This window comes from Megalobrama amblycephala, linkage group LG6 (genome assembly GCF_018812025.1).
Source record: "Megalobrama amblycephala isolate DHTTF-2021 linkage group LG6, ASM1881202v1, whole genome shotgun sequence".
NCBI classification, from domain to species: domain Eukaryota; kingdom Metazoa; phylum Chordata; class Actinopteri; order Cypriniformes; family Xenocyprididae; genus Megalobrama; species Megalobrama amblycephala.
This window is the reverse complement of record NC_063049.1, coordinates 15133226-15160843: the sequence shown is the minus strand read 5'-3', so window position 1 is coordinate 15160843 and position 27618 is coordinate 15133226. Positions and strand designations below refer to the sequence as shown.

The 27618-nt window shown below is 38.3% G+C and overlaps 1 protein-coding gene across 1 annotated transcript; it reads left to right on the top strand.

The window, feature by feature from the left end:
- Positions 1-432: 432 nt before the first annotated feature.
- On the top strand, positions 433-27510 carry gpr156 (G protein-coupled receptor 156). Its single transcript, XM_048193078.1, has 10 exons — positions 433-788; positions 15467-15620; positions 17311-17438; positions 17577-17712; positions 18210-18320; positions 18408-18533; positions 18885-18980; positions 24461-24697; positions 25195-25356; positions 25724-27510. Exons 2-10 carry the CDS (start codon positions 15504-15506, stop codon positions 27047-27049), a joined length of 2439 nt encoding a protein of 812 aa, XP_048049035.1. The 5' UTR covers positions 433-788; positions 15467-15503; the 3' UTR covers positions 27050-27510.
- The last annotated feature ends 108 nt before the right edge of the window (positions 27511-27618 follow it).

The following is a 27618-nucleotide window of genomic DNA, read 5'->3' as shown; positions in this document are numbered from 1 at the left end:
CTGCGTTATTATTTGCTCGCTTGGAGCGAGATGGCGTCATCGACTCACCGAACCCCCAAATCAGTCTGCTATCTCAACACGCATGCGCTCACTACTGCGTAATGGAGCAGGTGTGATAAACACGAGTGTATTTCTTTCCATTGTAGTGTATGATATATTTTTTGTGTGCTGTTTTTATAATGACTCCCATGCAGTACAGAATCCACCCTATCCCACACTCCACCCTGTCCCACGAGACCTCTTAGTTAAGTCAACACACGTTATGAGAAGACAAACAATTAATTACTACCATACACTGGTTAACTTTTTTGCACTGGGCATAACGTGGTGAGTATAATAAACAAAAATTTCATTTTCAAACATCAAAATGCCTTTTAAATAATTTTAAAAAGTAAAAAGAAATGGTAACATTGGTATTATAAGTGATTATAGAAAATACACACAAAAAGTCAATTATAAAATGACTTAATCGATCTGAATTCATTAAGTTATACCTACCATATCCACTTTGCAGTCTCTCTCTCTGTCTCTCCCTCCCTTTCTCAGCCACCTCCTCTTTCTCTCTCTGACTCAGTCTGCTGAACTCACTTCAGTGTTTCAGGAGTTTATACAGTGTTTGCTGTTCATCATAGATGGCACAGACAATCAAAACTCAAAAACTACAGACTAAACCTTTGGATCACCCGCTATTACTTTTTGCTGCTGTAATGTGGTGTCGCTTGTTAAATGGGACGTTTTGTATCGGATCTCTCAAGGATCATGTGGGGACATCAGGACATGGATCACAGGTTTGCTCAATCTATTTTCATAAGGCAATTTCATGTTGCAGATTCTGTACGTAAAACAGTAAAAATGTGGTAAAATATCGTAGAATACATGCAACGACATTGATAACAACAGCAACAAATACTAAATATAATTTAATAATAACAATAGCAATAATAAATGCTTTCAATGTATTAATTTCAATGTTAATTTTATTATTTTAAATAATTATATAGTTAGCTAGGTATTTATTTTTAGGCTACAAAACAAAGTTGTCTGAGTAAATTTAAGTTTGCTTCTAAAACGAAACGCAGTTCATTCCATTTTTTTTTTTTCATTTTTTTTTTTCTTCTGAGATGTGCCGTGACTTTCATTTGGCGGCTTTTTGGCGTCTTCTCAGTGGGCGTTGAGTCGGCGGGGGTAAACCAATAATAACTGGCATTCATACTTGATCAGCTTAGATTAAATTGCTAAACGGATTAAAACAGAGTGAGGGGGATTGATTGTTCATATATGATCCCCAAACACTAGCTGCTTTTCTGTAGATGGGTCAGTGACGGGTCTTTTTTTTTTTTTTTTTTCTTTTCCCCAAAGGCCTTAAAGGGTTAGTTCACCCAAAAATGAAAATTATGTCATTAATGACTCACCCTCATGTCGTTCCAAACCCGTAAAACCTCCTTTCATCTTCGAAACACAGTTTAAGATATTTTAGATTTCGTCCGAGAGCTTTCTGTCCCTCCATTGAAAATGTATGTACGGTAGACTGTCCATGTCCAGAAAGGTAATAAAAACATCATCAAAGTAGTCCATGTGATATCAGTGGGTTAGTTAGAAGTTTTTGAAGCATCAAAAATACATTTTGGTCCAAAAATAACAAAAACTACGACTTTATTCAGCATTGTATTCTCTTCCCTGTCTGTTGTCATCAGACGCTGTATTCAAGCAATTCTACATTGTTTGTATTTTGGTATTGCTATATTTTTTTAAAACGGTGCGTAAAGGGGGTCGCACACCGGACGCGAAGCTCGGCGCCATGCAGCGCCGCGCCACGTCTTTAAAATTCGAACACATTGTTTTCTATGAGAGTACGCACACCGGCGGCGACATTCGGCGCCTGTCCGCGGCGCCCAGCTACGACTCAGGAAGTTGTTCAAAATCCTGCCGTGCCACAGAGCGCCATTTCAAGGTTTTATATTAAATTTATATTATATTTCCCTCAAATCGTCAATGTACATACTGATTTCACCCTGTGCTACAAGATACACTTGTTTTACATTCTGAGTTCAACAGCTTGAGTAAGGTCTAAACATATTTGGGGAAAATGTATAATAAACGTAGCCCTTTCTAATATATTATTTTGCTCTTTTGTGCCATTTTTCCATACACTAACCTCAGTGATGCGAAATAACAAAGCACAGGCAAATTTGATTGCCTCTATTTTTCAGCCTTCGACGTAAAAGTAGCAGTGCAGCAGTTTTTTTGTTGTCCGTCAATATTTGATCTGTTTGAGGAGGACATAAAAAACAGGGCATTCAAAAACCTTCATAGTCTACATTGGATAAATATATAATATAATGTAATTATGTCTGTTGAATACTGCATAATTTAGAAGTTAATATTCTTTAGTACTGTGAAATCCCCACAAAATACGAAATATTAAATATATTATATATTATTATACATTAGTTATCATGAACTAATAATGAACTGCACTTATACAGCCTTTATTAATCTTTGTTTAAGTTAATTACAACATTTACTAATACATTATTAAAATCAAAGTTGTATTTAACATTAGTTAATGCACTGAACTAACATGAACAAAGAACAACTGTTTTTTAACTAACATTAAGTTAACAAAGCTTAATAAATACTGTAACAAATGCTCATAGTTCATGTTAGTTAACCTAATACATTAACTATGATAACAAATGAAACTTTATTGTAAAGTGTTACCGAAATAACTTGTTTTGCTAACGTTTTTACTCGGACTAGCTAGTTAACGTTAGTTAAATAATATTGCTACAATGTAACATAGTTGCCTAGACAACCGATACAACAAAACAATAACAGACATAATGTGATCTTCATTAATGAACCTTCAAAAGTCAGCTATTATTCAATACAAATAAAAAAATTAATAATAAATAAAGTAAGAACTCATTGTGCAGCTCTTCTGTCAGAAGCCGATTCAAAATTGAGCTCGCGCGTATAGAATGTGCGCGTCCGGTGTGAGATACCTGAGACGCGGCGTGGCGCTGCGCGGCACGGCGCCGAGCTTCGCGTCCGGTGTGCGACCCCCTTAAGTGTTCATGTCGCGGATGTCCTAATCACCAAAACAACGACGTAAAAGTGCATTACCAACGTCGACAGATGAAAGGATTCAATGGAATCAATTCGATGGAATTGATTCCGGAAGAGAATACAATGCTGAATAAAGTCGTAGTTTTTGTTATTTTTGGACCAAAATGTATTTTCGATGCTTCAAAATCTTCTAACTAACCCACTGATGTCACATGGACTACTTTGATGATGTTTTTATTACCTTTCTGGACATGGACAGTATACCATACATACATTTTCAATGGAGGGACAGAAAGCTCTCGGACTAAATCTAAAATATCTTAAACTGTGTTCTGAAGATGAACGGAGGTCTTACGGGTTTGGAACGACATGAGGGTGAGTCATTAATGACATAATTTTCATTTTTGGGTGAACTAACCATAATATAAAAAAACAAAGATATGATATTCAAAGTATGTAAGGTAGTACAATTAGATCTCTTTTATTGAATCCAAAAGGTTTTAATTATATTTTGCTACATATAAAGGTATTTTAAAGATTTTGAAGTATCAAAAGTCATTCGGTTTAACCGTCCAAAGGCCAATACAGCCATTTCATTTGTGATTAAAATATCTTAAAATGTAATAAATGTATATATTTTTTATTCTGGCATGATTTTATAACATCATAATTAACATAGTGCAAAATGGTATTAAAATTATGTGTAGAAGTCGTCGCTTTGTTATGAGAAAGAACTGCTCCATTTCATTGATGTCATTTGGAGTAACCAATATAAAGGAACCATTTTGGATCAAGTCATGTGGTCAATATCATGTGACAGGATGTGACATCATTCAGACACCTGCAAAGGACCACATGGTCATGAAGTGAAGTAATTAGGCTTGTTCGACTTGATGCAGCGCTGCACAGACCGATCGGCGGCTGACTTAAAGCAATGCATGTCGGTAAGAAATTTTGTCTGACTTGAGACAGCGCCGACGCCATGTGACTGTGACGTATGGCTTCAAAGTACCGCAAGAGCGATTCAAGATCAGCCGCCTGAGTTAGCCAGTGCAGTTTCTCAAGAGGAGCTGCACGAGCGCTGATGACGACACAACTGTTTCATGATTGGCCGAATTCACCGCATGACAACGATCACGTGTGTTTCGTGTTTATTTTCACGCCTTCAGCTCCACTAATGCTCAAAAATCTGTTTTTATAACTGTTAAAGCTCTTTTCATGTAGTTGCAATGTTATATTGTGTCGTGTTTATCAAAATAAAAGTGATAAAAAAACATAGACCCCACTACATTGGAATTTAAATAATATATGCTTATGTTGAACTTTATAAAACAGATGCTGTAAGCAGGACATAAAGCATTAAATGAAAATGTCTCTGAAACATCGGTGTATTAGTAAAATGTTGCATTTATATCACTTCAGCTGTTATAAAGTATGCAAATGCAGCACAAGCGTCACTATGAGAAGCAGAAAGTGTCCGACTTCGCGGTTCCTCCCCGCCTGTATGCGGCTACTCTCGCCGATTGGTTACATCCAGCTGCAGTCGATGTCGAACACACCTATTGACGCTCTGTTAACTATTTGAAAAATTAATGTTTTCACTTGCTCATACGCATGTCCCGAAACATCAGGTCATTCGGTACAACCGCTATAAAACATGGAAAATGTTGTAATATTTTAAAAACTTGTATTAGATATAAAATGATTAATTGACCCTTTTGCTAGATATCAGTTTGCATTGTTTGAAAATATCGTCATTCGGTATTACCAAAAGTGTCATTTGGTAAAACCGAAATTTTGGTTAACCGAATGACTTTTTTGGTGGCAAATTTTGTCCATCTTGTAAAAAATGACAAAAGCAGTGTTAATTGATTGTAAAAACCACATAATCTCATTGTTAACACTTAATAAAACTTCAAAATTAATTATATCTCCATTATGTTTTTTTTTTTTTGTACACTTTTAAAAACCTTATTCGTCAATGATCCAGTTATCAATGTCTCATTAACTTCTCTGAAGTCTGCACAAGGCAAAAATACTAGACCTGCTGTGAGTAATAAATAAATGCTTAGAAAACGCTTTTAAAGAAAATATTCAATACAAAACAGCTAAATGCAGTGTTTACTCGTTCATGAGCGATAAGTCTAATGAGAAGAGAAGACACACCTCTAGAAGAGTGTTTTGACTGAGGTGTTTGTAGTGTGTTTTGAAGCAGAGCTCACACGAACTCCATGTGCTAGTTGTCCTGTGAGATGCTCTCAACTGTCCAGTCATGGGCTAGTTAGTTGGACAGGCCTGCTCTGTCTTTACACCATCTCCCCATTCCTCAGTAAAGAGTGAAAAATGGTCGGAAATGCCTCTCTATGCCGGTCGTGCCTGCAGGAAACTGTAAACTACAGATCTATATTGGGACAGATGACAATACAACTTTAGGAAGGAACTACAGGAATTTCCAAACCACCCTGAAAAGAGATGTGTCATGAATCTGATGCATGCATGTTTAAACTCATCTGATGTTAAAAAAAAATATGTATTAAATGTGAACGCTAGATTTTGTCTGGCTGGTGCCTTTCCAGAAGGAATTAAAGTGTTATAAAGTCAGCTGACTTTATAATGCATTGCCTTTCTAAAGTCATTGACACATAAAACGAAGTTTTAGCTTAAAAGGTTTCATTTTAGTAACACTAAAATGCCTGAACTATTGCTGGCTTTGATAATCCTAATCACCTAAAGACAGAAACTAAAGTGCCAGGAAACTGCACTGTAAAAATGTTTTTTCAGACGGCCTGAAAAAACGTGGTGCATTTGGTAACATTTTTATTTAACATAACTTGTTATGACTACATCAATCTGAAAACATTACGTTACACGAATAACAATCATTTTAATCGTCAGATCAGGTAAAACTGCAGTTTCAGCTTAATACTCAAACAAAATCTACATGTATAATGTATCAAATGCTGCTGATTGAAAAAAAAAAAGTTGTTTTAACCATATGTATACCTCTCAACAAACAAATTAATTAATGTATCTATTTGTGCATCACATTTCTTAATTTTGCAGAAATCAGGAAGCCAGAGATGTTTGTTTTAAAGCACATGTGTCAAAAATAAGTGTCAAATCCGTTAATACTGGATAAGACTTATTAGTTACAGGGTCTCATTGGAGCCATAAATTAATCTGAGCTTATTAAATCTTATTAATAAATGATCATTTAATACACATGTTAATTTTTTTTTAAACTTCTGTACCTCTAAAATTAGGAAATACACACTAATAGTCAAAATTAATTTTCCAAATATTTATTTTCTAATTCAAGATTCAATGTCCATGTCTATGATAGTAATTATTACATTTTAAAATATTCACGATTGCTGTGACACTGTCTATTTAACAGTATGTCTTAAAGCTTGATACTATATAACTTGGCTCCAAAGTTTAGGCAGCATATCTGTTCTGCAGTCTCAGACATGATAAACTTTATGTGATATTACAAGTATGACAAGACAAGTATGACCAATAAAATTTATGATATTGACACATCATAGACTGGGGTTGTTAGAATTTTTTATTTTTTTTTGTATAAATCAGTTCACACGGCCTGTGTACTAAAAAGCAGCTAGTTTGAGGCTCTGTCTGTGACTCATCTTGACTCATCAGCTCAAGTCTGCAAAATCACAACTAGCATTTGTAAAAATTCTTTTCTCCTGCACTCAAGAAGTTTCAGTCTCACATATCTCTCAAGACCAGTCTAGGCCTGCATCATATGTTAAATTACATACACAGCAAAATCTCCAGAGTTAAATCAACTCTGCTCAGAGTACATATGGTCCCTCTCTAAATAGTGTTAAAATAACACTGAAGCAGAGTTAAAGTTAATGAGATAATTAAGCAATTAATTAAGTGATGATTGTGCATTAGTGATGAACACCTGCTGTTAACAAGCAGAATCACTAAAGAAAAGAGAAACACAAGAACAGCCTTATTAATTGCTTAATTATCTCATTAGCTTTAACTCTGTTTCAGTGTTACTTTAACACTATTTAGAGAGGGACCAAATGTACTCTGAGCAGAGTTGATTTAACTCTGGGGACTTTACTGTGTATGTAGTTGCTTGACAGATGCTTTCTTAGTTTCAAAAAACAAAACACTGCCGTAAACAAACTTAAAGTGCCCCTATGAAGCCTGGAAGAGTTTGGTTCATGTTGTCAACATGTCGAGAAGATGCTCTCTTCTGTGCTGCGAAAGCAAATCCACTTTGCATGCACTTCAAAGAGGTGAGGACTTGGGATTGTATTGATATGGAAAAACCGTCACCATCGTTACTGTTTGTATCACTGCGTTTACAAATGCTGAGGAATCTTCCAGAGGTGAAATTCAGATCTGGTAATAGGCATTTTGTTTCCAATATGTGCTGTAAGCAATAGACCAATCACAACTGACTGGGCCATCTGACCAATCAGTCCAAAAAGGAGGGGTTTAGAGAGACTGAATGCTTTATGTAACCGTTTCAGACACTGTGAGATTTTAAGTGATTTTTGGCCTTGGATGCGTGTAAACCTTTTGTAGGACCTTTTTTAAATTCGAATAAAATGAAAACTAAAAGACTTTCAAATCATATGAGCCAATAGTTTATTCACAATAGAACATAGATAACATAACAAATGTTTAAACTGAGAAATTTTACAATTTTATGCACAAAATGAGCTCGTTTCAAATTTGATGCCTGCTACAGGTCTCAAAATAGTTGGGACGGGGGCATGTTTACCATGGTGTAGCATCTTCTCTTCTTTTCAAAAGAGTTTGAAGATGTCTGGGCATCGAGGTTATGAGTTTCTGGAGTTTTGGTGTTGGAATTTGGTCCCATTCTTGCCTGATATAGGTTTTCTGCTGCTGAAGAGTTTGTGGTCGTCTTTGACGTATGTTTCGTTTAATGATGCACCAAATGTTCTCTATAGGTGAAAGATCTGGACTGCAGGCAGGCCAATTCAGCACCCGGACTCTTTTGACGAAGCCATGCTGTTGTAATAGCTGCAGTATGTGGTTTTGCATTGTCCTGCTGAAATGCACAAGGCCTTCCCTGAAATAGACGTTGTCTGGAGGGGAGCATATGTTGCTCTAAAACCTTTATATACTTTTCAGCATTCATAGTGCCTTCCAAAACATACAAGCTGCCCGTATGCACCCCCATACCATCAGAGATGCTGGCTTTTGAACTGAGCGCTGATAACACGCTGGAAGGTCTCCCTCTTCTTTAGCCCGGAGGACACGGCATCCATGATATCCAACAAGAATGTCAAATTTGGACTCGTCTGACCATAAAACACTTTTCCACTTTGAAACAGTCTGTTTTAAATGAGCCTTGGCCCACAGGACACGACTGCGCTTCTCTACCATGTTCACATATGGCTTCCTTTTTGCGTGATAGAGCTTTAGTTGGCATCTGCAGATGGCACGGCGGATTGTGTTTACCGACAGTGGTTTCTGGAAGTATTCCTGGGCCCATTTAGAAATGTCATTGACACAATCATGCCGATGAGTGATGCGGTTTCGTCTGAGGGCCCGAAGACCACGGGGATCCAATAAAGGTATTCTGCCTTGTCCCTTACGCACAGAGATTTTTCCAGTTTCTCTGAATCTTTTGATGATGTTATGCACTGTAGATGATGAGAATTGCAATGCCTTTGCAATTTGACATTGAAGAACATTGTTTTTAAAGTATTCGACAATCTTTTTACGCACCCTTTCACAGCTGCCCATCTTTACTTCTGAGAGACTCTGCCTCTCTAAGACATCCCTTTTGTAGCTAATCATGTTACAGACCTGATATCAATTATCTTAATTAGTTGCTAGATGTTCTCCCAGCTGAATCTTTTCAAAATGTCTTGCATTTTCAGCCATTTGTTGCCCCCACACCAACTTTTTTGAGACCTGTAGCAGGCATTAAATTTGAAATGAGTTCATTTAATGGATAAAAGTGTAACATTTCTCAGTTTAAACATTTGTTATGTTATCTATGTTCTCTTGTGAATAAAATATTGGCTCATGCGATTTGAAACTCCTTTAGTTTTTATTTTATTCAAATAAAAAAAAAAAATGTCCCAACATTTCTGGAATTCGGGTTGTATTTTGCTTTTCCACTCTTGTGTCTAAAGTGATCATTTCGTCATAATTGTGTTTTAGTGTTGGTTACATGAACTTGCGTATTATTGATTTGCCTGTTTCTTTATGAATCTGATGAGTGTTGGTTGACCTTGGATCTTCTTAAATTAATATATTGAATCTTTCAAGGTTTTCATACTTGATGTGCAAATTTTCTGGGTCCCACTGTGTTGCAGATGAGCGTTTGTATATGTGGCTGCTGTCTGTTTCCAGAGTCGTTTGTTTGTTAGTAACCGCGTGTCTGTGAGAGGCGCTTTATGAATGTCTGTGCCTCGGGCACTTGGAGCCGTGCAAACTCCTGAAGACAGTCTCAATCACATCCACACTATCATAGCAGATGCTGGCACTCTCTGATAGACTCACAGAGCTCATGACATGCAGTCATAAGGATCCACTGCTACTTTAACTTCACTCTAACGCTTAGTCACACTTTCATGTGAGGCATCATGTCACACTTCAAACATTCAGACACAAATATACTGATTCATAAACAAATGAGATAATATGATACTGCTTTAGGCATCTATGACATTACTAATAAAACTATGATATAATGAAAGGTAGAAGATTTGGATAAACGGGTAGTTGATACATAACATGACCATGAACACTTTTTATCTACATCAGTATTTTAAATTAAATTTTATATGAATATATAAGTCAAAGTGTATATCTTACTATAATTGTTAATGGTAAAATACAAATTCAAATTGTGAATAAAAAGAATGCAATAATTTACAAATCTCATAAACTTATATTTTATTCACAATAGAATATAGATAACATACCAAATGTTAAAAGTGAGACATTTTGAAATGTCATGCCAAATATTGGCTCATTTTGGATTTCATGAGAGCTACACATTCCAAAAAAGTTTGGACAGGTAGCAATAAGAGGCCGGAAAAGTTAAATGTACATATAAGGAACAGCTGGAGGACCAATTTGCAACTTATTAGGTCAATTGGCAACATGATTGGGTATAAAAAGAGCCTCTCAGAGTGGCAGTGTCTCTCAGAAGTCAAAATGGGCAGAGGATCACCAATTCCCCCAATGCTGCGGTGAAAAATACTGGAGCAATATCAGAAAGGGGTTTCTGAGAGAAAAATTGCAAAGAGTTTGAAGTTATCATCATCATCTACAGTGCATAATATCATCCAAAGATTCAGAGAATCCGGAACAATCTCTGTGCGTAAGGGTCAAGGCCGGAAAACCATACTGGATGCCAGTGATCTTCGGGCCCTTAGACGACACTGCATCACATACAGGAATGCTACTGTAATGGAAATCACAACATGGGCTCAGGAATACTTCCAGAAAACATTGTCGGTGAACACAATCCACCGTGCCATTCGCCGTTGCCGGCTAAAACTCTATAGGTCAAAAAATAAGCCATTAGCGCAGGCGTTTTCTCTGGGCCAAGGCTCATTTAAAATGGACTGTGGTAAAGTGGAAAACTGTTCTGTGGTCAGACGAATCAAAATTTAAAGTTCTTTTTGGAAAACTGGGACGCCATGTCATCCAGACTAAAGAGGACAAGGACAACCCAAGTTGTTATCAGCGCTCAGTTCAGAAGCCTGCATCTCTGATGGTATGGGGTTGCATGAGTGCGTGTGGCATGGGCAGCTTACACATCTGGAAAGGCACCATCAATGCTGAAAGGTATATCCAAGTTCTAGAACAACATATGCTCCCATCCAGACGTCGTCTCTTTCAGGGAAGACCTTGCATTTTCCAACATGACAATGCCAGACCACATACTGCATCAATTACAACATCATGGCTGCGTAGAAGAAGGATCCGGGTACTGAAATGGCCAGCCTGCAGTCCAGATCTTCCACCCATAGAAAACATTTGGTGCATCATAAAGAGGAAGATGCGACAAAGAAGACCTAAGACAGTTGAGCAACTAGAAGCCTGTATTTGACAAGAATGGGACAACATTCCTATTCCTAAACTTGAGCAACTTGTCTCCTCAGTCCCCAGACGTTTGCAGACTGTTATAAGAAGAGGGGATGCCACACAGTGGTAAACATGGCCTTGTCCCAACTTTTTTGAGATGTGTTGATGCCATGAAATTTAAAATCAACTTATTTTTCCCTTAAAATTATACATTTTCTCAGTTTAAACATTTGATATGTCATCTATGTTGTATTCTGAATAAAATATTGAAATTTGAAACTTCCCCATCATTGCATTCTGTTTTTATTCACAATTTGTACAGTGTCCCAACTTTTTTGGAATCGGGTTTGTAGTAAAAACAGCAATATTGAGAAATATATTACAATTTCAAATAACTGTTTTCTATTTGAATGTATTTTTAAATGAAATTGATTCCTGTGATGGCAAAGCTGAATTTTCAGTATCATTACTCCAGTCTTCAGTGTCACATGATCCTTCAGAAATCATTCTAATATGCTGATTTTTATTTTATTTTTGTGGAAACTGTGATAACATTTTTTTGAGGATTTTTTTGATGAATAAAAAGTTCAAAAGAACAGCATTTATTTGATTTTTGTGTAACATTATAATCTATTTAATCAATTCAATGCATTCATGCTGAATAAAAGTCTTAACGTCTTTCTTTAAAAAAAGTAGACTAACCCCAAATTGTCCGTTTGTCTCATAGAGGTTAAAGCTGCATGAATAATTATTAGAAAGAATTAGCAAGGATGTGTCAACTTCCCAAAAGTATTTCATGCCAATTACCCACATGCCCTGCTCATAAACACATACCTTCAGTAAGACAGCGGACACACCCATATTTAAAATTTAAAAAGGCAGACTTGAAAAGTTCACCATAAACAGAGTACCACAAATACAACAACAGGTGAGGACAGCATTGAAAATCATTTTGAAATTACATAATGCGGGCAATTCTACTCATGTTTACATGCCTCAAACAGATTGGCACATTGGAAGTGTTGCTATAGACATTCAGACTTTGTGAAGATCACAGCACAGGTAATGTGGTCTGCCCTTTCAGGCTCATACATGCGGTTATTTTGCCGATGTGACGCACAGCGCTGCATTGTGAGTGGTAATCGGTGCATCCATGTGGGATTTAGTGTCTTGCTTTCAGCTCTTTAAACTGTATATTGTGGAGGCAAGCCTGAGCTCTTCCCTCCTTTTTTCATTAGGGATTGAGGAGCAACATGATTACAGTTTTTAAACATCAAGGGTATAATTATGTAATGAAGAGGAGAATGAGCCTGTACTTTTTAAGTTCTAATGTTCAACGTCACATGGGAGGCAGCTGTGATTTCAGTGAGGTCTGGTGTCACTTTGTTCGGTTTACTGATGCTTTATGTTCTGTTGGGCTCTGAGAGATTCTGAGAACATTCTGATACTAAGCAAAACTTGATAACATGCCATAAAGGTGGAGTAAGCGATTTCTGAGAAAAACTGTTGAAAGTGGATTGGACCGAGCACCACAACACACTTGTATTTCCACTCATGATGGGGGAGGAGAGAGCAAGAGGGACATTATTTGAAGAAAGACTGTAGAAAGAGAGATGGCTGAGAGACATTACAAAAGAGAAAAGGTCAGAGGAATATTACTGGAAAAAGAAGGGTTATGATCAGACAAGAGCTTTAGGACCCGCGTTAGAAAAGCTTTCCAGCGCTGGAGAGACCTAAGCGGGAAGGCCTGACAACGGATGCAGAGGTTGTGTTGTTTTTGCTTTCTATGTGAGTATTAACATTGGTTTTATTACAAAGTTCTGTCATGAAACTCTAGATGGCACAGGCTGATAGGTTCTTAACTCAATCTGCTGCAATCACATCAATCTCAATAGGGCACAGCTGATTGGTTCCTGCTGTATCAGAAGCCAATGAGCTTGTGTGCTCAACCTTCAATTATTCAGTCAGCATTTGTCTTAGGTGATGATACACGGGGCAACTTTTTTAACAATGTTGCTGAGCAGTGTTGCAAAGCGATGTTGCTTGGGCAGTTTCCCATTGAAATTTGGCAACAAATTTCTATCTGTTTCTATCTAATTCATGTATGTTATATTGTGCATAGGGCTGGGCGATATGGGAAAAAAAATAAAAATCTTGATTTTTTCAGAACAATTGACCAATTCATGATTTCGTAACTACAATATGATTCAAGTAACATTCTCTTTATTAACAATCTGGTTAAAAAAGTTCTATTCCAAATGAACCACACCTGAAGTGATCAATATGCTGTAAATGTAAAACAAATGATTTATTTGTTAAATATCTTTGCAGAAAATATGCATGAAATATGAAGGCAAATGTTGTACAAACCTATCTTAAATCCTGTATACTCAGAAATAATATAAAATAAGAAAAATGCCAAAAAGTACTAGCAATAAATAACACTAGTAATAGGTTGTTATTAACAGCAAATGCTTTGTAAAAACAGAAAATAACAGCACCTTTCAGTCTGTCACCATCATGCAAACATGAAATATCAAACATACAGTAGTAGTTCTTTACACAATTCCATTGTGCTATTTTTCCTATTGTTTTTATGTTTGGCGGTTGCACTCATGTCTTTTGCTGTGTCTCACCCATGAAATGGCATGCTAAAAACGCGGTGGTCAAGTTAAAATAAGTTCAACTCGTGTTTAATAACTTTGCTTTTCTAATAATTCCACTGCCCGCGTCTCATTTTTTTCAACTCAGTAACGCATTTCTCAGTGAACAGCCGCTTAAAGGGATAGTTCACCCAAAAATGAAAATTTTATGTTTATCTGCTTACCCCCAGAGCATCCAAGATGTAGGTGACTTTTTTTCTTCAGTAGAACAGAAATTATGATTTTTAACTCCAACCGCTGCCGTCTGTAATTCAAATAATGCCAGTGGATGGGAACTTCTACTATAAGAGTAAATAAAACTTGCATAGACAAGTCCAAATTAAACCCTGCGGCTCGTGACGACACATTGATGTCCTAAGACACGAAACGATCGGTTTGTGCGAGAAACCGAACAGTATTTATATCATTTTTTACCTCTAATACACCACTATGTCCAACTGTGCTCAGCATTCGCTTAGTGAGGTCTGATCGCGCTCTGACAGCGGCAGTGATGTCTAGCTCTCATTGAAGTATATGCGCGAGACATCACTGCCGTTGTCAAAGCGCGTTCAGACCAAACGAATCGAGTGATGAATGCAGTTGGACATAGTGGTGTTTTAGAGGTAAAAACTTATATAAATACTGTTCGTTTTCTCGCACAAACCGATCGTTTCGTGTCTTAGGACATCAATGTGTCGTCATGAGCAGCAGGGTTTAATTTGGGTTTGTCTAAGCAAGTTTTATTTACTCTTATAGATGAAGTTCCCATCCACTGGCATTATTTGAATGACAGACGGCAACAGTTGGAGTTAAAAATCATCTTTTGTGTTCTACTGAAGAAACAAAGTCACCTACATCTTGGATGCCCTGGGGGTAAGCAGATAAACATAAAATTTTCATTTTTGGGTGAACTATCCCTTTAAAGGGTTAGTTCACCCAAAAAATTCTGTCATTTATTACTTACCCTCATGCCGTTCCACACCCGTAAGACCTTCGTTCATCTTCGGAACACAAATTGAGATATTTTTGTTGAAATCTGATGGCTCCGTGAGGCCTGCATAGGGAGCAATGACATTTCCTCTCTCAAGATCCATTAATGTACTAAAAACATATATTTAAATCAGTTCATGTGAGTACAGTGGTTCAATATTAATATTATAAAGCGACGAGAATATTGTTGGTGTGCCAACAATCATTAATTATCACAGATCATTTTGTATTGTGTTTTACAGTCCTATAAAGACAGGCTGAACTGGGAATAACTATTATATTTCAGTCTATTGACACTGTGAGTAACAGCTCCATCTTGTGTTCAGTCTCCTACAGTGCACTTAAAAACAGATCTCATAGGCAGTCGTTTTAAACATGACTAAGGTACCCTTGAGCAAGGCACCTAACCTCCAGTTGTTTCCTGGGCAACAGCAAAATGGCTGCCCACTGCTCCCAGTGTGTGTGTGTGTTGACTACTCACTACTCTTAATGTGTGTGCACTAACTTGGATGGGTTAAATCCAGAGGACAAATTCCGAGTATGGGTTACCATACTTGGCCTTCACATGTCACTTTAACATTTTCACTTTCATATTAGTAGTGACAATAAGTTAAATGCCACTGCCACTGACTGGCAAGATCTATGATATATTGTTTTTATACATGTGAAATGTTCTTTTATTCAGTTTCATTTCTGTCCTTCAGGATGTGTGTATGAGTTGAGCTAGAGCTCAGGCCAGTGATGGAGGCAGGACTGAACTGCAGCTCTCACTGTGAATCTGGCGTCTGCTTCATCTACCCAGGAGTGAACAGCCAGCAGGGCTGGGATGTCCTGCAGAGACTCTGTGCGCTCTCAGCGGTACATACACACACTCACCCCAGTCCACCACTGCACACTCAGAGACAATTACATTCACATTTACAAACAGTCTGAGTGAGACCACTAGTGAAAACGCTTATATCTTGTATTTTTTCTAATTTAAACTTAAGACTGTAGAAGCATCATGTACACTATAGTATAGTCTATAGTGTTCAAAAGTTTGGGGTCAGTAACCCTCAATTTTATTTAGCAAGGACGCATTAACCCTTTAAGACCGGATGGAGCGTCGGCGCTCCCATTTGCGTGTCTCTCTTTAAGAGCCAATAAAAACTGAACCCATATAGGTAGCACAAAAATTCTTTTTGCATACAAAACCAGAGACTTTACACGTTCAGATCAAGCCTCCAACATGCTTCTGTTGTGTTGTTTTCACCCTCTAATGAGTCAGAGTAATATGCATTTACAACAAAAACAGCACAGCTGCTAACTGAATTCAAATATGTAGATTTCACGTCCTCATAGCTTCATGAAAAATGCACAGATCATAGAAAATGACACATCATTATTTAAAGCAGATTAAAATGAACCAAAAATCAACATAATATATTGCGTTGATCACAAGATATTACTCACGGAATGATTTAACATACTTGGCTAAAAACATGTCTCATCTTTCGGGATGCAGTGTGTATCCAATGTTCCTGGAACCATCTATGTTCGTTTTCCAACGTGGAATAACACAAAACAGGTATCATCTTAAAGCTTAGAATCTCATCTTTTTAATGAATCTAACCATTTTGAAAAACTCCTAACGAATGCTGAGAAGTGCCTCTAAACTGGAGTTTACTGCCCATGGGCGCCACCTGGCTGAGAAAAAATGAATAACAATTTATTCAACTATACTTTATGCTATCACTACAAAATTTGAACCAGATGCAGCTGACATGTAGGAGAGCATCAACAAAAAAAGAATTTTTCTCCTATGTTATTCCCTTCCTGAGTTATTCCATGTCAAATAAAAAAAAGAAAAATTATAAAAAAAAAATTATATATATTTTTTTGTCTTTTATCAGCAGTTTCTCAGCATGAAAATGGTCAAATGTAATGTAATTTATATTTTCTAAAAATTTAAAAAGTGTTCTATCAAATGATACCTACCTCCTTGCTATAGTTTTGGAGTTATGAGTCTTTACTTTTGTGTGTCGCTCAGAAAAAAAAAAAATCTAAAAAAGCCTTCAGGTCTTAAAGGGTTAAATTTATCAAAAGTGACAGTAAAGACATTCCTAATATTACAAAAGATTTCTATTTCAAATAATACTGCTCTTTTGAGCTTTCTATAATAAAGAATCCTGAAAAAATATTACGGTTTTTACAAAAATATTACACAGCTCAACTGTTTTCGACATTGATAATAATAAGAAATGTTTCTTGAGGATCAAATCAGCATATTAGAATGATTTCTGAAGGAACATGTGACACTGAAGACTGGAGTAATGATGCTAAAAATTCAGCTTTGATAAATGACACTTAAAACATATTTATTCACATAGAAAATTTATTTTAAATTGTAATAATATTTCACATTATTATTGTCTTTACTGTATTTTTGTTCAAATAAATGCAGCCTTGGTGAGCATAAGACTTTTTTAACAAATTTTTTTACTGACCCCAAACTTTTGAACGGTATCGTATATATTAAGCATATTTTGCGGTTTTTGTCTGTGTATAGAGGGGTGTGGGTGTACAGAGTCAATCTCTGTCTCCTGCTCTTCGGGCTGTGGTCTGGACGCTGCTCTCTTGTGGGATTCTGCTGACTCTTTTCTTCCTCATTTTCACTCTGCGCTTCAAAAACAACAGGTACGAAATAGCTGGATCTCTTCTTGTACTCAAAGCTCTCAAACTTGACTTATGACTCATTTATTGGTTTATAGGTTATCTTTGTATCCACTAACTAGAGCCACCAACATGACTTTTGATTCTGTACCTCTGACACAGGATAGTGAAGATGTCCAGTCCCAATCTGAATGTGTTGACTCTCTGTGGCAGTGTACTCACATACAGCAGCGGCTTCTTATTTGCCGTGGAGGAGAGAGAACTACTGTCAGGAGCAGGATCAAGAGCTGTCTTACAGGTATACACACACAAACACACACGGTTATTTAGTTTTTGAAAGTCAATTCCATCAGATTACCTAAAACCCCCTTCTCTTTGTACCTTCCTTTACTTTAGTATATTTAAAGCAGTCCTATAAATCACACAGCTGGCTTAATGCTCTGAATTGCAAAAGGGCTGTTTGCATTTTACAACTCCATAAACTCGTTTAACAAAATTCTTATTGACTTTAAGCTGTAAGGCTTCGCAAAACCTACATCTGTGATTGATTGCATATCCATTTTTTATGCTGGAAATGGCTCTGGATTTAGAAAGTGTAACATAAGTGTGTGCACAGTCATCTGAAATGTTCAAACTGGTAAATTGTTTATTCTAGAGACAAAATAATAAACATCAGAATGTAACTACAATGTTGCATCAAGTTCATAATGTGAATGAATGTGTCATGTCACCACCATCAGAACATAATTAATGTGGTTCTTGTGTTAAATGTGCATTTTTTCTCTACCATCTCAGGCACGGATGTGGACACTGTGTATTGGCAGCTCTTTAGTGTTTGGCCCCATTCTTGGGAAAACATGGCGGCTCTACAGAGTGTTCACTCAGCGTGTGCCCGACAAGAGAGTGGTGAGCTATGATATGTCTGTGTATAATTAAGCTATGACTTATTGTTTGATGTCACTGGCTTCATAATAGTGTTCTGTTGTGTTTCAGATTATTAGAGACATCCAGCTGATGGGTTTGGTTGCGATGCTGGTCCTAGTGGATGTTGTTGTTCTGTCAACGTGGGGCCTGACAGATCCGATCAAGTGCTCTCGGTCTATTAGTGCTATGGTGAAGGTATACTCATCCTGATTTTTCTGTTAAATAGCTTTTTTCACACAGCTATTTTCAAAACAATGACAATTCAAATGGACAATGTCTGCCATGCTTCAAAAACTACAAAAAAAAAAAAAAAATCACCATAAAAGCACTATAGATAGCACTATATAATCATTTTGTGTGAGGTAAAGACCCAAATTTACTCAGAAACTCTTTACATTCTTAAAGCAGTGAAGACATATTTCATTTTTGAAAAGTCCCACCATTATTCCTAAATAGAGGTATATAAAGATCCATTAAAAGGAGAACTGATGCAAGCTCAAATCATTTATGGCATGAAAAGTATTGTGTCTTATTTCTTCATGTCAGGTTATAGAGCTGGACGCATCCTACTCTCTGACCCAGCTAGACTCCTGTTCTTCACTCTACTCAGACCTGTGGGTAATCCTGCTCTCCGTGCTTAAGGTAAAATTAACCTTGCCTTTCGAGGGAACCCGTGCTGCGTCAGTGATGCTTTGGGAACTCCTCTGTGTGATTGCGTCTGAAGCATGTGTATGAAATCAGTCCAATAACATGATGGAACGTCACAGGCGAGTGACGTCAGGACCAGTAGGTTTAAAGTTGAAGTTTAAAGTGTGAATTGTTTGTCTTATTTAGTGTTGTTTGTCCAAGTCACAAAGACAATATCCAATATCCATTGCCAAGACAATAATGGCGAGGAAACAAGCATTTAAATCGTGTTACATGATACACATGATTTGTGCGTGGTTTGTTTGGGAGCGGAGCATGCATGGTCAGTTCTCAAGAGGGCTGACTGCATGCATTGCCAGAGATTACCGCTTCGCATGCTCCATACCCGCCCTTGGAATAAATCCTTTTCAGTCCTCAATTAAAATATATGCAAATAATAGGGGAGCGGAAATAGTATGGGTATAGGGCATGCAACGTCAACTGGCGGCCCGCGGGCCAAATCCGGCCCGCCAGAGATTTCCATCCGGCCCCCAGAATAATACTGAATTCAGGAATAGCCTTGTAAGAGGAAAAAAGTTTAGGGCTGGTCCGAATACCATTTTTTGAGCTTCGAAGCGTCGGTAGTAATGAACATCGACTCTTCGGAGAGAGGGGCTGAACATATTTTTCTCTCTAATAAAGGCAGGAATCTGTGTCTGTATGTCCGTTTGCATTTTTATTATTTCGAGAACCGTTCATCCAATCGACTTCACAAGGCAGTGCAGTGTCGCATTTGGTGCAATATAGATGGACACGCGAGACGCGACACATTCAGAATTAATAAACTTTTAGTAAACTACAGTCAGAGCAGCGCGAGCGGGAAGCGGCACACCTCACGCGGGCAGGGCTTATGCTCCTAGAACGGTCACTGCACTAGTGATATAAAACGCACACACAGGTCTGTTAAATTAAGCAATACTTTTAAGGTAGTCTAATATTTTTCTGACTAACAAATTGGCACAGTAAGGGTAGATTTAAATAAAGAAAAACGAAATTTAAATAAAGAAAAAACGAAATTTAAATAAAGAAAAAACGAAATTTATATAAACAAAAACGAAATTTAAATAAAGAAAAAACAAAATTTAAATAAAGAAAAATGAAATTTAAATAAAGAAAAACGAAATTTAGTTAAATTAAAAATGAGATTAATTTAGATTGATAATAACGGGTAAAAATGCTAATACATTTTGTTTCTATTATTGTATTTTCCACAGTGTCAAAGCAACAAAACACAAGCTCAGACATGCACTTCGGTCCATACAAACTCCGCTGTTCTGAACACTCCCGTTGCTGGAACACGCGTCGGTTCTATTTCTAGCATGCACGCGTTTTCCACGTGGCTCGAGCGCGCCTGAGACGCGTGTCTCAGTGTGCAAACTCCAACCTGTTAAATATGGGAGCCGAAATAAAAACGGACACGCCACGCAGCTGAGACGCTCACGCAGCCAGTGTGTCGCCGGCCTTATTCAAGGGGGAATGAGAATCGTTTCGCGGGGGATCCCAGGTGTGCAAAAAATAAAAAAATAAAAAATATTCGAATGTCAAATTTTCAAATCGAATACCAACCCACCGAACGAATATTTGAATATTCGGGTCCGTTCCATATTTATTTATTTTTAAATCTAACGAAAAAAAAAACCCTTCTGAAAAGTAGCTTGTGCCATAGCCTGCCTTCAGTCAAGAATGACGATAAACGCATTCTCTCATTGAACATCTTTTATTGTTTCACGTGCTCATTTTTTCACAAATGTCAAAACTTTCCTTGCCTGGGATTAGCGCACAATTGCGTGACAGTGATGGACAGCTTGACAGCCTCACAAATATGAAGCCTAAAATATCGCTATCGCCCCCTGGTGGCTTGCTGCAGTACAGGTAATATGTAAAAAATAAAATAAATTTGGAATTAGAATTAGTATATCAAATAATAACATATTAGGATACAATTCAAATTTTATTTTATATTACGAGTATCTGGCCCTTACAGTGTCTGCAGAGAAAAATTCTGGCCCTTGGACAAATATAGTTGATGACCCCTGGTATAGGGTGACGCCGAAGGTGACCGAAGACCCTACTGGCTGGTTAGAACAACTTTGGTGCTGTGGGTAAAGTGTATACGGCAGCAGGATGACCTGCTAAGAGACCTGGAATATTTCCCCCTGAGGTAGGAGCAGCCTCAGCTGTCTGCAAGCTCCTTGTACAGCATAGTGTCGCATCCCATGCTCCCTCTCAGAAAGTTTGGGGCCTGGGACGGCATTCTCAGCCGAAGCCTCTGAAGCAGAAGGTGGATCTGAGGACTGTTGTTCTTGTGAAGAAGGCTTCGGCCAAAGAGAAGTCCTGACGCCAGATATGCTGGACTTCAGAGGGCAGGCCCCTTCAGGGGGAATGGTTCTCACCTCATTATACAGTGGCCATTCCTCCTTGGTGACCTCAGGAGGCCATTCTGCCAATCCCGCCAACCTCTGTGCTTCAGGGCGCAGCGGTTTCCAGTGAGTTCATGTCCCATTGTCTGCCTGGGAATGTTGCAGCATTGGGAGGTGTGCTCCCTCCGAGGACGGCTTTAGAGGAACCAGCTTGGTTGTTCCCATCCACTTCAGGGTGCGAAGTTGGCTACTCAGACTACACCAGAGGCCAGTCTCGAGAGACTGGTTGCCTTAGTAGACTTTCTGGCAGCATAGAAACTTGGGTCCTGCATACCATAGAAAGAGGCTACAAAATTCAATCTGGTTCTCACCCGCCTCGATTCATTGGGTCATTCAGTGGTTGACCCCGAGCAGGCTCTGGTAATGGAACAAGAAGTATAAAACTCTCTTGGGCATAGAGGCTATAGAACATGTTCCTCCACCTGAGAGAGAATCCGGGTTCTACAGCCGGTACTTCATAGTTCCAAAGAAGGATGGGGGTTGCGTCCGACATTAGTTTTGCGACTATCTAATCATTCTGTCATAAATATCTCAAATTCAAGATGCTGACATGAAATATATTGTGTGTCAAATCAGGTCTGAGGACTGGTTTGTCACAATAGATCCCATGCTTGCTTCCATGTATCCATCCTTCTACAACAAAGGAAGTTCCTGAGGTTTGCTTTCGGAGGCAAAGCATACAAATACTGGGTTCTTCTTTTCAGTCTAGCTTTATCACCCCACACTTTAACGAAATGCGTGAATGCAGCTGTGGCTCTGTTTAGACTTCAGCATATTCGCTTACTTAATTATATTGAAAATTGGCTGCTACTAGCTCATTCGGAGAAACGGCGGTCACTCATTGTAAAACAGATTTAGAGAGTGTTGGGTTTGATGGCAGCTGAGTCCAACGTGATACCATATGGCCTGCTGTACATGACACCCCTGCAGTGGTGGCTCAAAACCAAGGGGTTCCCCTGAGGGGCAACCTGTTCCGAATAATCAAGGTTATGCGCAGATGCCTTCATACCTGAGATGTGGAAAAAGACTTGGTTCTTATCCCAAGGTCCTGTGTTGGGGGCTCCTTGGCGTCACATTACGCTTACGATGAATGCATCCCATGTACTGGGGAGCGATCATAGTAGGTCGCTCAGCTCAGGGTCTGTGGAGGGGCCATTATCGATTGTGGCACATAAATTGCCTGGAAATGATGGTTGCCTTTCAAGCATTGAAACACTTCCTCCCAGACCTGAGGGGCCATCATGTGTTTGTTCAGACAGACAACACATCAGTGATCTTTTACATAAAACCCTCAGTGAGTGTTTTCCGCAGGGTTATCCCCTTCCACACTGAAGGTGTACGTGGTGGCCATAGCTTCCAATCATGTTCCTTTGGGTGGTGTATCCCTAGGGACAAACCCATTAGTGACACGTTACCTCCGTGATATTTGAGGCCAGGAGAAGGATTATGGTGACTTAGAAAGTCTTAAAAAAGGGGTATCTCTACAGGATGTGCTATGCGGCAGGCTGGTCCTCTCCACTTACATTTGTAGGACTTTACAATTTGGACCTGGGCTCTACACCAGGTTCACAGGTGTTTTCATCTTAGTGTGCTCTCAAAAGTGTCATTCTCAAATTCTCAAAAGGTCATTGACGCAGCACGAGTTCCATCGAAATGGAACATCTCGAGTGTAACCCTTGTTCCCTGAGAAGGGAAGAAGACACTGTGTCACCCTGCCATACTTCCTGCATCCCTGTGATCGACTTACTTGAGCTAACTGAATCTAATGCTGCTCATTCCAGATGTGCTTTTACTGGTCCTGACGTCACCCCACCTGTGAAGTTCCGTCATGTCATTGCACTGATTTCATACACGTGCTTCAGACGCAATCATGCAGAGGCATTCCCAAAGCCTCATTGACACAGCGACTTACAGTTACAGTTTTAACCCGAGATGTTTGCCATCACAGGAATAAGTTACACTACATGAAATATAATAAAATCAAAAACATTGTTGTAATAAATATTGTATTAATTTCACAATATTACTGTTTTTACTATATTGTATTTTGATCAAATAAATGCAGAAACTTCTGTCTGTTGAACAGTGTATTTTACATAATGTAGAATAATTGCTTATATGTTTTATACAAGAAAATTAAGCCTTTTGTAGGACTATAAAGATTTTTTTCAATTTGACCAGTAGGGGTGGGAATCCTTTGGGATCTCACAATTCTATTCATGTCGATTCTTGGGGTCATGATTCTATTCAAAATCGATTAGAAAATCGTTTTTTAAAATTCGATTTAAACTGGCGGAAGATAAAATCGTGATTCATATGTGAATCTATTTTCCCCCACCCCTAGTGACCAGTGTTATTTTAATATAATTGAAATACTATTATAGTTCTATTTATATTTTGAATTTTTATTTATTGAATTCATTTTTAATATTTTCCTTTTTCAAGTTTTTAGTAATTTTGTTCCGATTTTTGGCATTATTATTATTATTATTTATATATGTCTGTATAGTTTTTATTATTTTTTATTTTAGTTTTAGTAATTTTAGTATATCAGGTTAAAATCAGTTAAAATGAAAAGGATTGCTTTGGCACCTAGATGAAAAAATAAGTTTTTTTTTTAATATTAATTCTATTTCAGTTAATTTATTATAGTTTTGAGTTTTTTTAATTTATACAGTTTATTTAATTTCAAGTAATAAAAATGTTTTTTTTTTTTTTTAAATGGTTTTAAAGTCCAAAGTATACTTGTTTTTTTTTACATGTACGTTTGCGTATGTATACAGTCGAATGCAGAGCCTTTCAAAGTATACTCAATTTGATAGTGTGTGTGAGTGCAGCCAGCCAACACATGCACTCTAGAAAGATTCATCTTTGTCCAGTGTCTGCGCTAAAGTAAAACTGAAGAATGATGGTGTGTGTGTATATAAATGAATTCACAAAATATTGAGATTACCACCATTGATTACCACAGTAATCTATATTGCTTCACACTGAAGTCCCTCTCTTTTTTTACAGGGCAGCCTCCTCTTGTATGGCACGTATCTTGCCGGCCTGACAAGCAGTGTCAGCTTACCTCCAGTAAACCAGTCTATGACCATCATGGGTGCTGTGTGCCTGGTTACCCTGTCGACCGCTGTGGCCGTGCCTGTCTCTCTTTACCTGTATGCCTGGCCCAATGTGGTCTACAGTGTAGTGTCTGGAGCCATCTTCATCTGTACAATGGCCATAAACTGTCTGCTGTTTGTCCCTCAAGTATGTCCTGGTCAATTCACTGCCAACGTGCCAATTATTTGAATTCAAACTCTGAGTCTGTCTTTGTCCAGACATTTAAATTTTTGGATCTGAAAAGACTTAAGCTGAGGTACAACCAATCAATATATCTACCACAGGAGGCGAAACAAGTAATGAGTCAGCATTCAATATCAAATGTGTTTATGCAATGTGTCCTGTACATTTGGAGAGGACACTGCTAATGTTAGCTTTTTATGACGTTGTGGATTTTGGATAATGTTACACCACTTCATTGAGCATAGATCAGAACCAAAGAGATCCATGTATTATAAGTGTGTGTGTGGTTGGTTTGGTTAACAAATCACACAGACCTGATAATGCCTCAACTTAGTTATTGCACAATAACTAAATCATTTAATAACTGAACATCAACACGAAACACTCAGTAAATGTATATAATTTAATACCCCTACAGTATTTGTACCTATCTATTTAATTCTTCTTTTTCTTCCCTTTAGCTGACTCAATGGAGACAGTTTGAAGAGGAGACAAACTCTCATCCCAGTCAAATGGCCAAATACTTCAGTAGTCCTAGCAAGTCCACACACTCCATGTACAGCGAGGATGAGATCTATTATCTACTTGGAGAAAATGACTCCATGAAAAGACTCATCAATGAGGTACCAAAAGTTATTGCATTTACACTGTGATTTTGTCAAGACAACATTAAAACTGTGCTCATTTGATTACACTGAGTAAAGCAATGAAACACAGTGTCCACACAGTGATTCCTGGTTAGGTTATGTGTCTGATGATAAATTCCAGTGCTGGGTGTGGACATCAGTGTGTTTTGCGTCACTACCCCACGAGTGATGCTGGATCCTTTGTTTTACATTTCCTCAAGGCACCGCATTATGATCTCACATCCTGTAAAATTGGCATCTAGCCCATACACCTACTTAGTGAAGTGAGCCATTGTAGATAATGACCGTGATTAGGGTGATGAAGATTTAACTCATTTTCCCCATGTTTCCTCCATATTTGCAGAAGAATGCCGTTATTGATAGCCTACAGGAACAAGTGAACAATGCCAAGGACAAGTTGCTCAAACTAATGACTGCTAACCACCCCTTGGATGAAGGAGAAATGGACTCCTCCAACACTAACCTCAACTCCACCTCCACCCAAACCACAGTGGTATCTCCTGATTCTCCAACCCTTCTTCTAAAGAAATACTCAGAAGTTGCTCCCACCGGAGCTCTCTCTCCACCTCCCTATGTACCTCCTCCACCACTTCCCACTCACACTACCTCAAAGCAAACGTCCCCTGAAGGTTCAGTAGCTATAAATGTTCCTTCTTCTCCACCACACCTGACACCTCCACCTCCTAAAGTTGAGGCCAATCAGGTTGTGTGTCTAAATATAAATGAAGAAGATGCAATTCCAGCCGTGAACAATGTTAGAAACTCAGGTCTTGAAAGAGAAAATTTGGAGAAGTCACTAGATGTGCCTTCGGATCAAGAAAAAATAGCACAGGGTTCCCCTCCTTTGGGTCCGGCTCGGTGTAGTTCTCCTCAGGTTGAGTCTCCAGAGCCATCAGCCTCCATGGAGATTCCAGCCATGTCATCAGCAGGGCGACTAGGTTTTGTAACCAATGAGCAGCTGGTGGAGATCTTGCAGGACCTGAGTGTGGATGCCTTAAGCAGTTCTGTCAAATCGCCTGATCGGGCGCGGAGTCCCATCATCAATACAGATGATCTGAATGTGGCTCTTTCTCCTCGATCTCCTCTACATTTCCTTTTCCCCACCATCTCACCCTATCTCATGCGTAAACGCAGACCTCCATTTTACTCCTCACGAGGTGGACCTCCCCCTTACTATTTTCCAGGCTCTGTACCTCCAGGGCGCAGTAGGGAATCAGCACTACCAGACCATGAAAAGTTGAGAGATGATGACTCTAAAACTAGTCCCACCAGCAACCCTCAAAGACATGACTTTTGGCATGAGGGAAAGAGGAGAAAGAGGGGCGAGAAAGCAAAGACTCGGCGAGGCTCTGGACAGAACAGTTGGGAATGTTCTTCTCACAAATGTTCCATTACTCCTTTCACAGGACAGGTTCCACAGCCTGCCTCTGCTGGGCTGATAGAGGGGGTTAAACACTCAGCGGAGCCATATGACTACTCAGACTCAGACTCCAGCAGCTCAGAGGACTACTGTTACTACCAGCGGCCCTACTGCGGGGCCTGTCATCACCCCTACTACTCAACAGACAGCCTCACCTCAGGGACCTCTGACAGCGAGGATGAGGACTTCTACCGCTCGGCACATCCTGTCGTGAACTTTAAAGTTGACCTTAAACCAACCTTTGTCTGAACAGACTGCACATCCATTATTTATATATGGGTCAGTTTTGTCAGTTTTGTTTTGTCTAAACCTGATTAAGTTATTCAGATATACACTAGGCTACCTAGTTTGAAATAATTTCAATTTTAATGTTTTTGAAAGAAGTCTCTTATTCTCACCAAGGCTTTTATTAATTTTTTTTTCCAAAATTTGGCCAGTGTACAGTACATATGCACTTCATGCAGACTTGAATACACCTTTTTTATGATGGACATGTTTTATTTAAAACTTACATGTTTTTAAAAATGTAGATATTTTTGATGGTGCTTAAAGACAAAATGATCTCTGTTGTATTATGTCATAATGGCACAATTCACCCAAAAATGAAAATTCTGTCATTAATTACTCACACTCATGTCATTCCAAACCCATTTTACGATCTCTTTATGAACTTTATGAACACTATGAAGCGTCAAAGTGGTAGTCGCGTAGCTGTCTATGGAGGCACAGAAAGCTCTCAGATTTCATTAAAAATATCTTAAAGCTGCAGTCCGCAACTTTTTTTGGTTAAAAATTATCCAAAATCAACTTTTGAACAA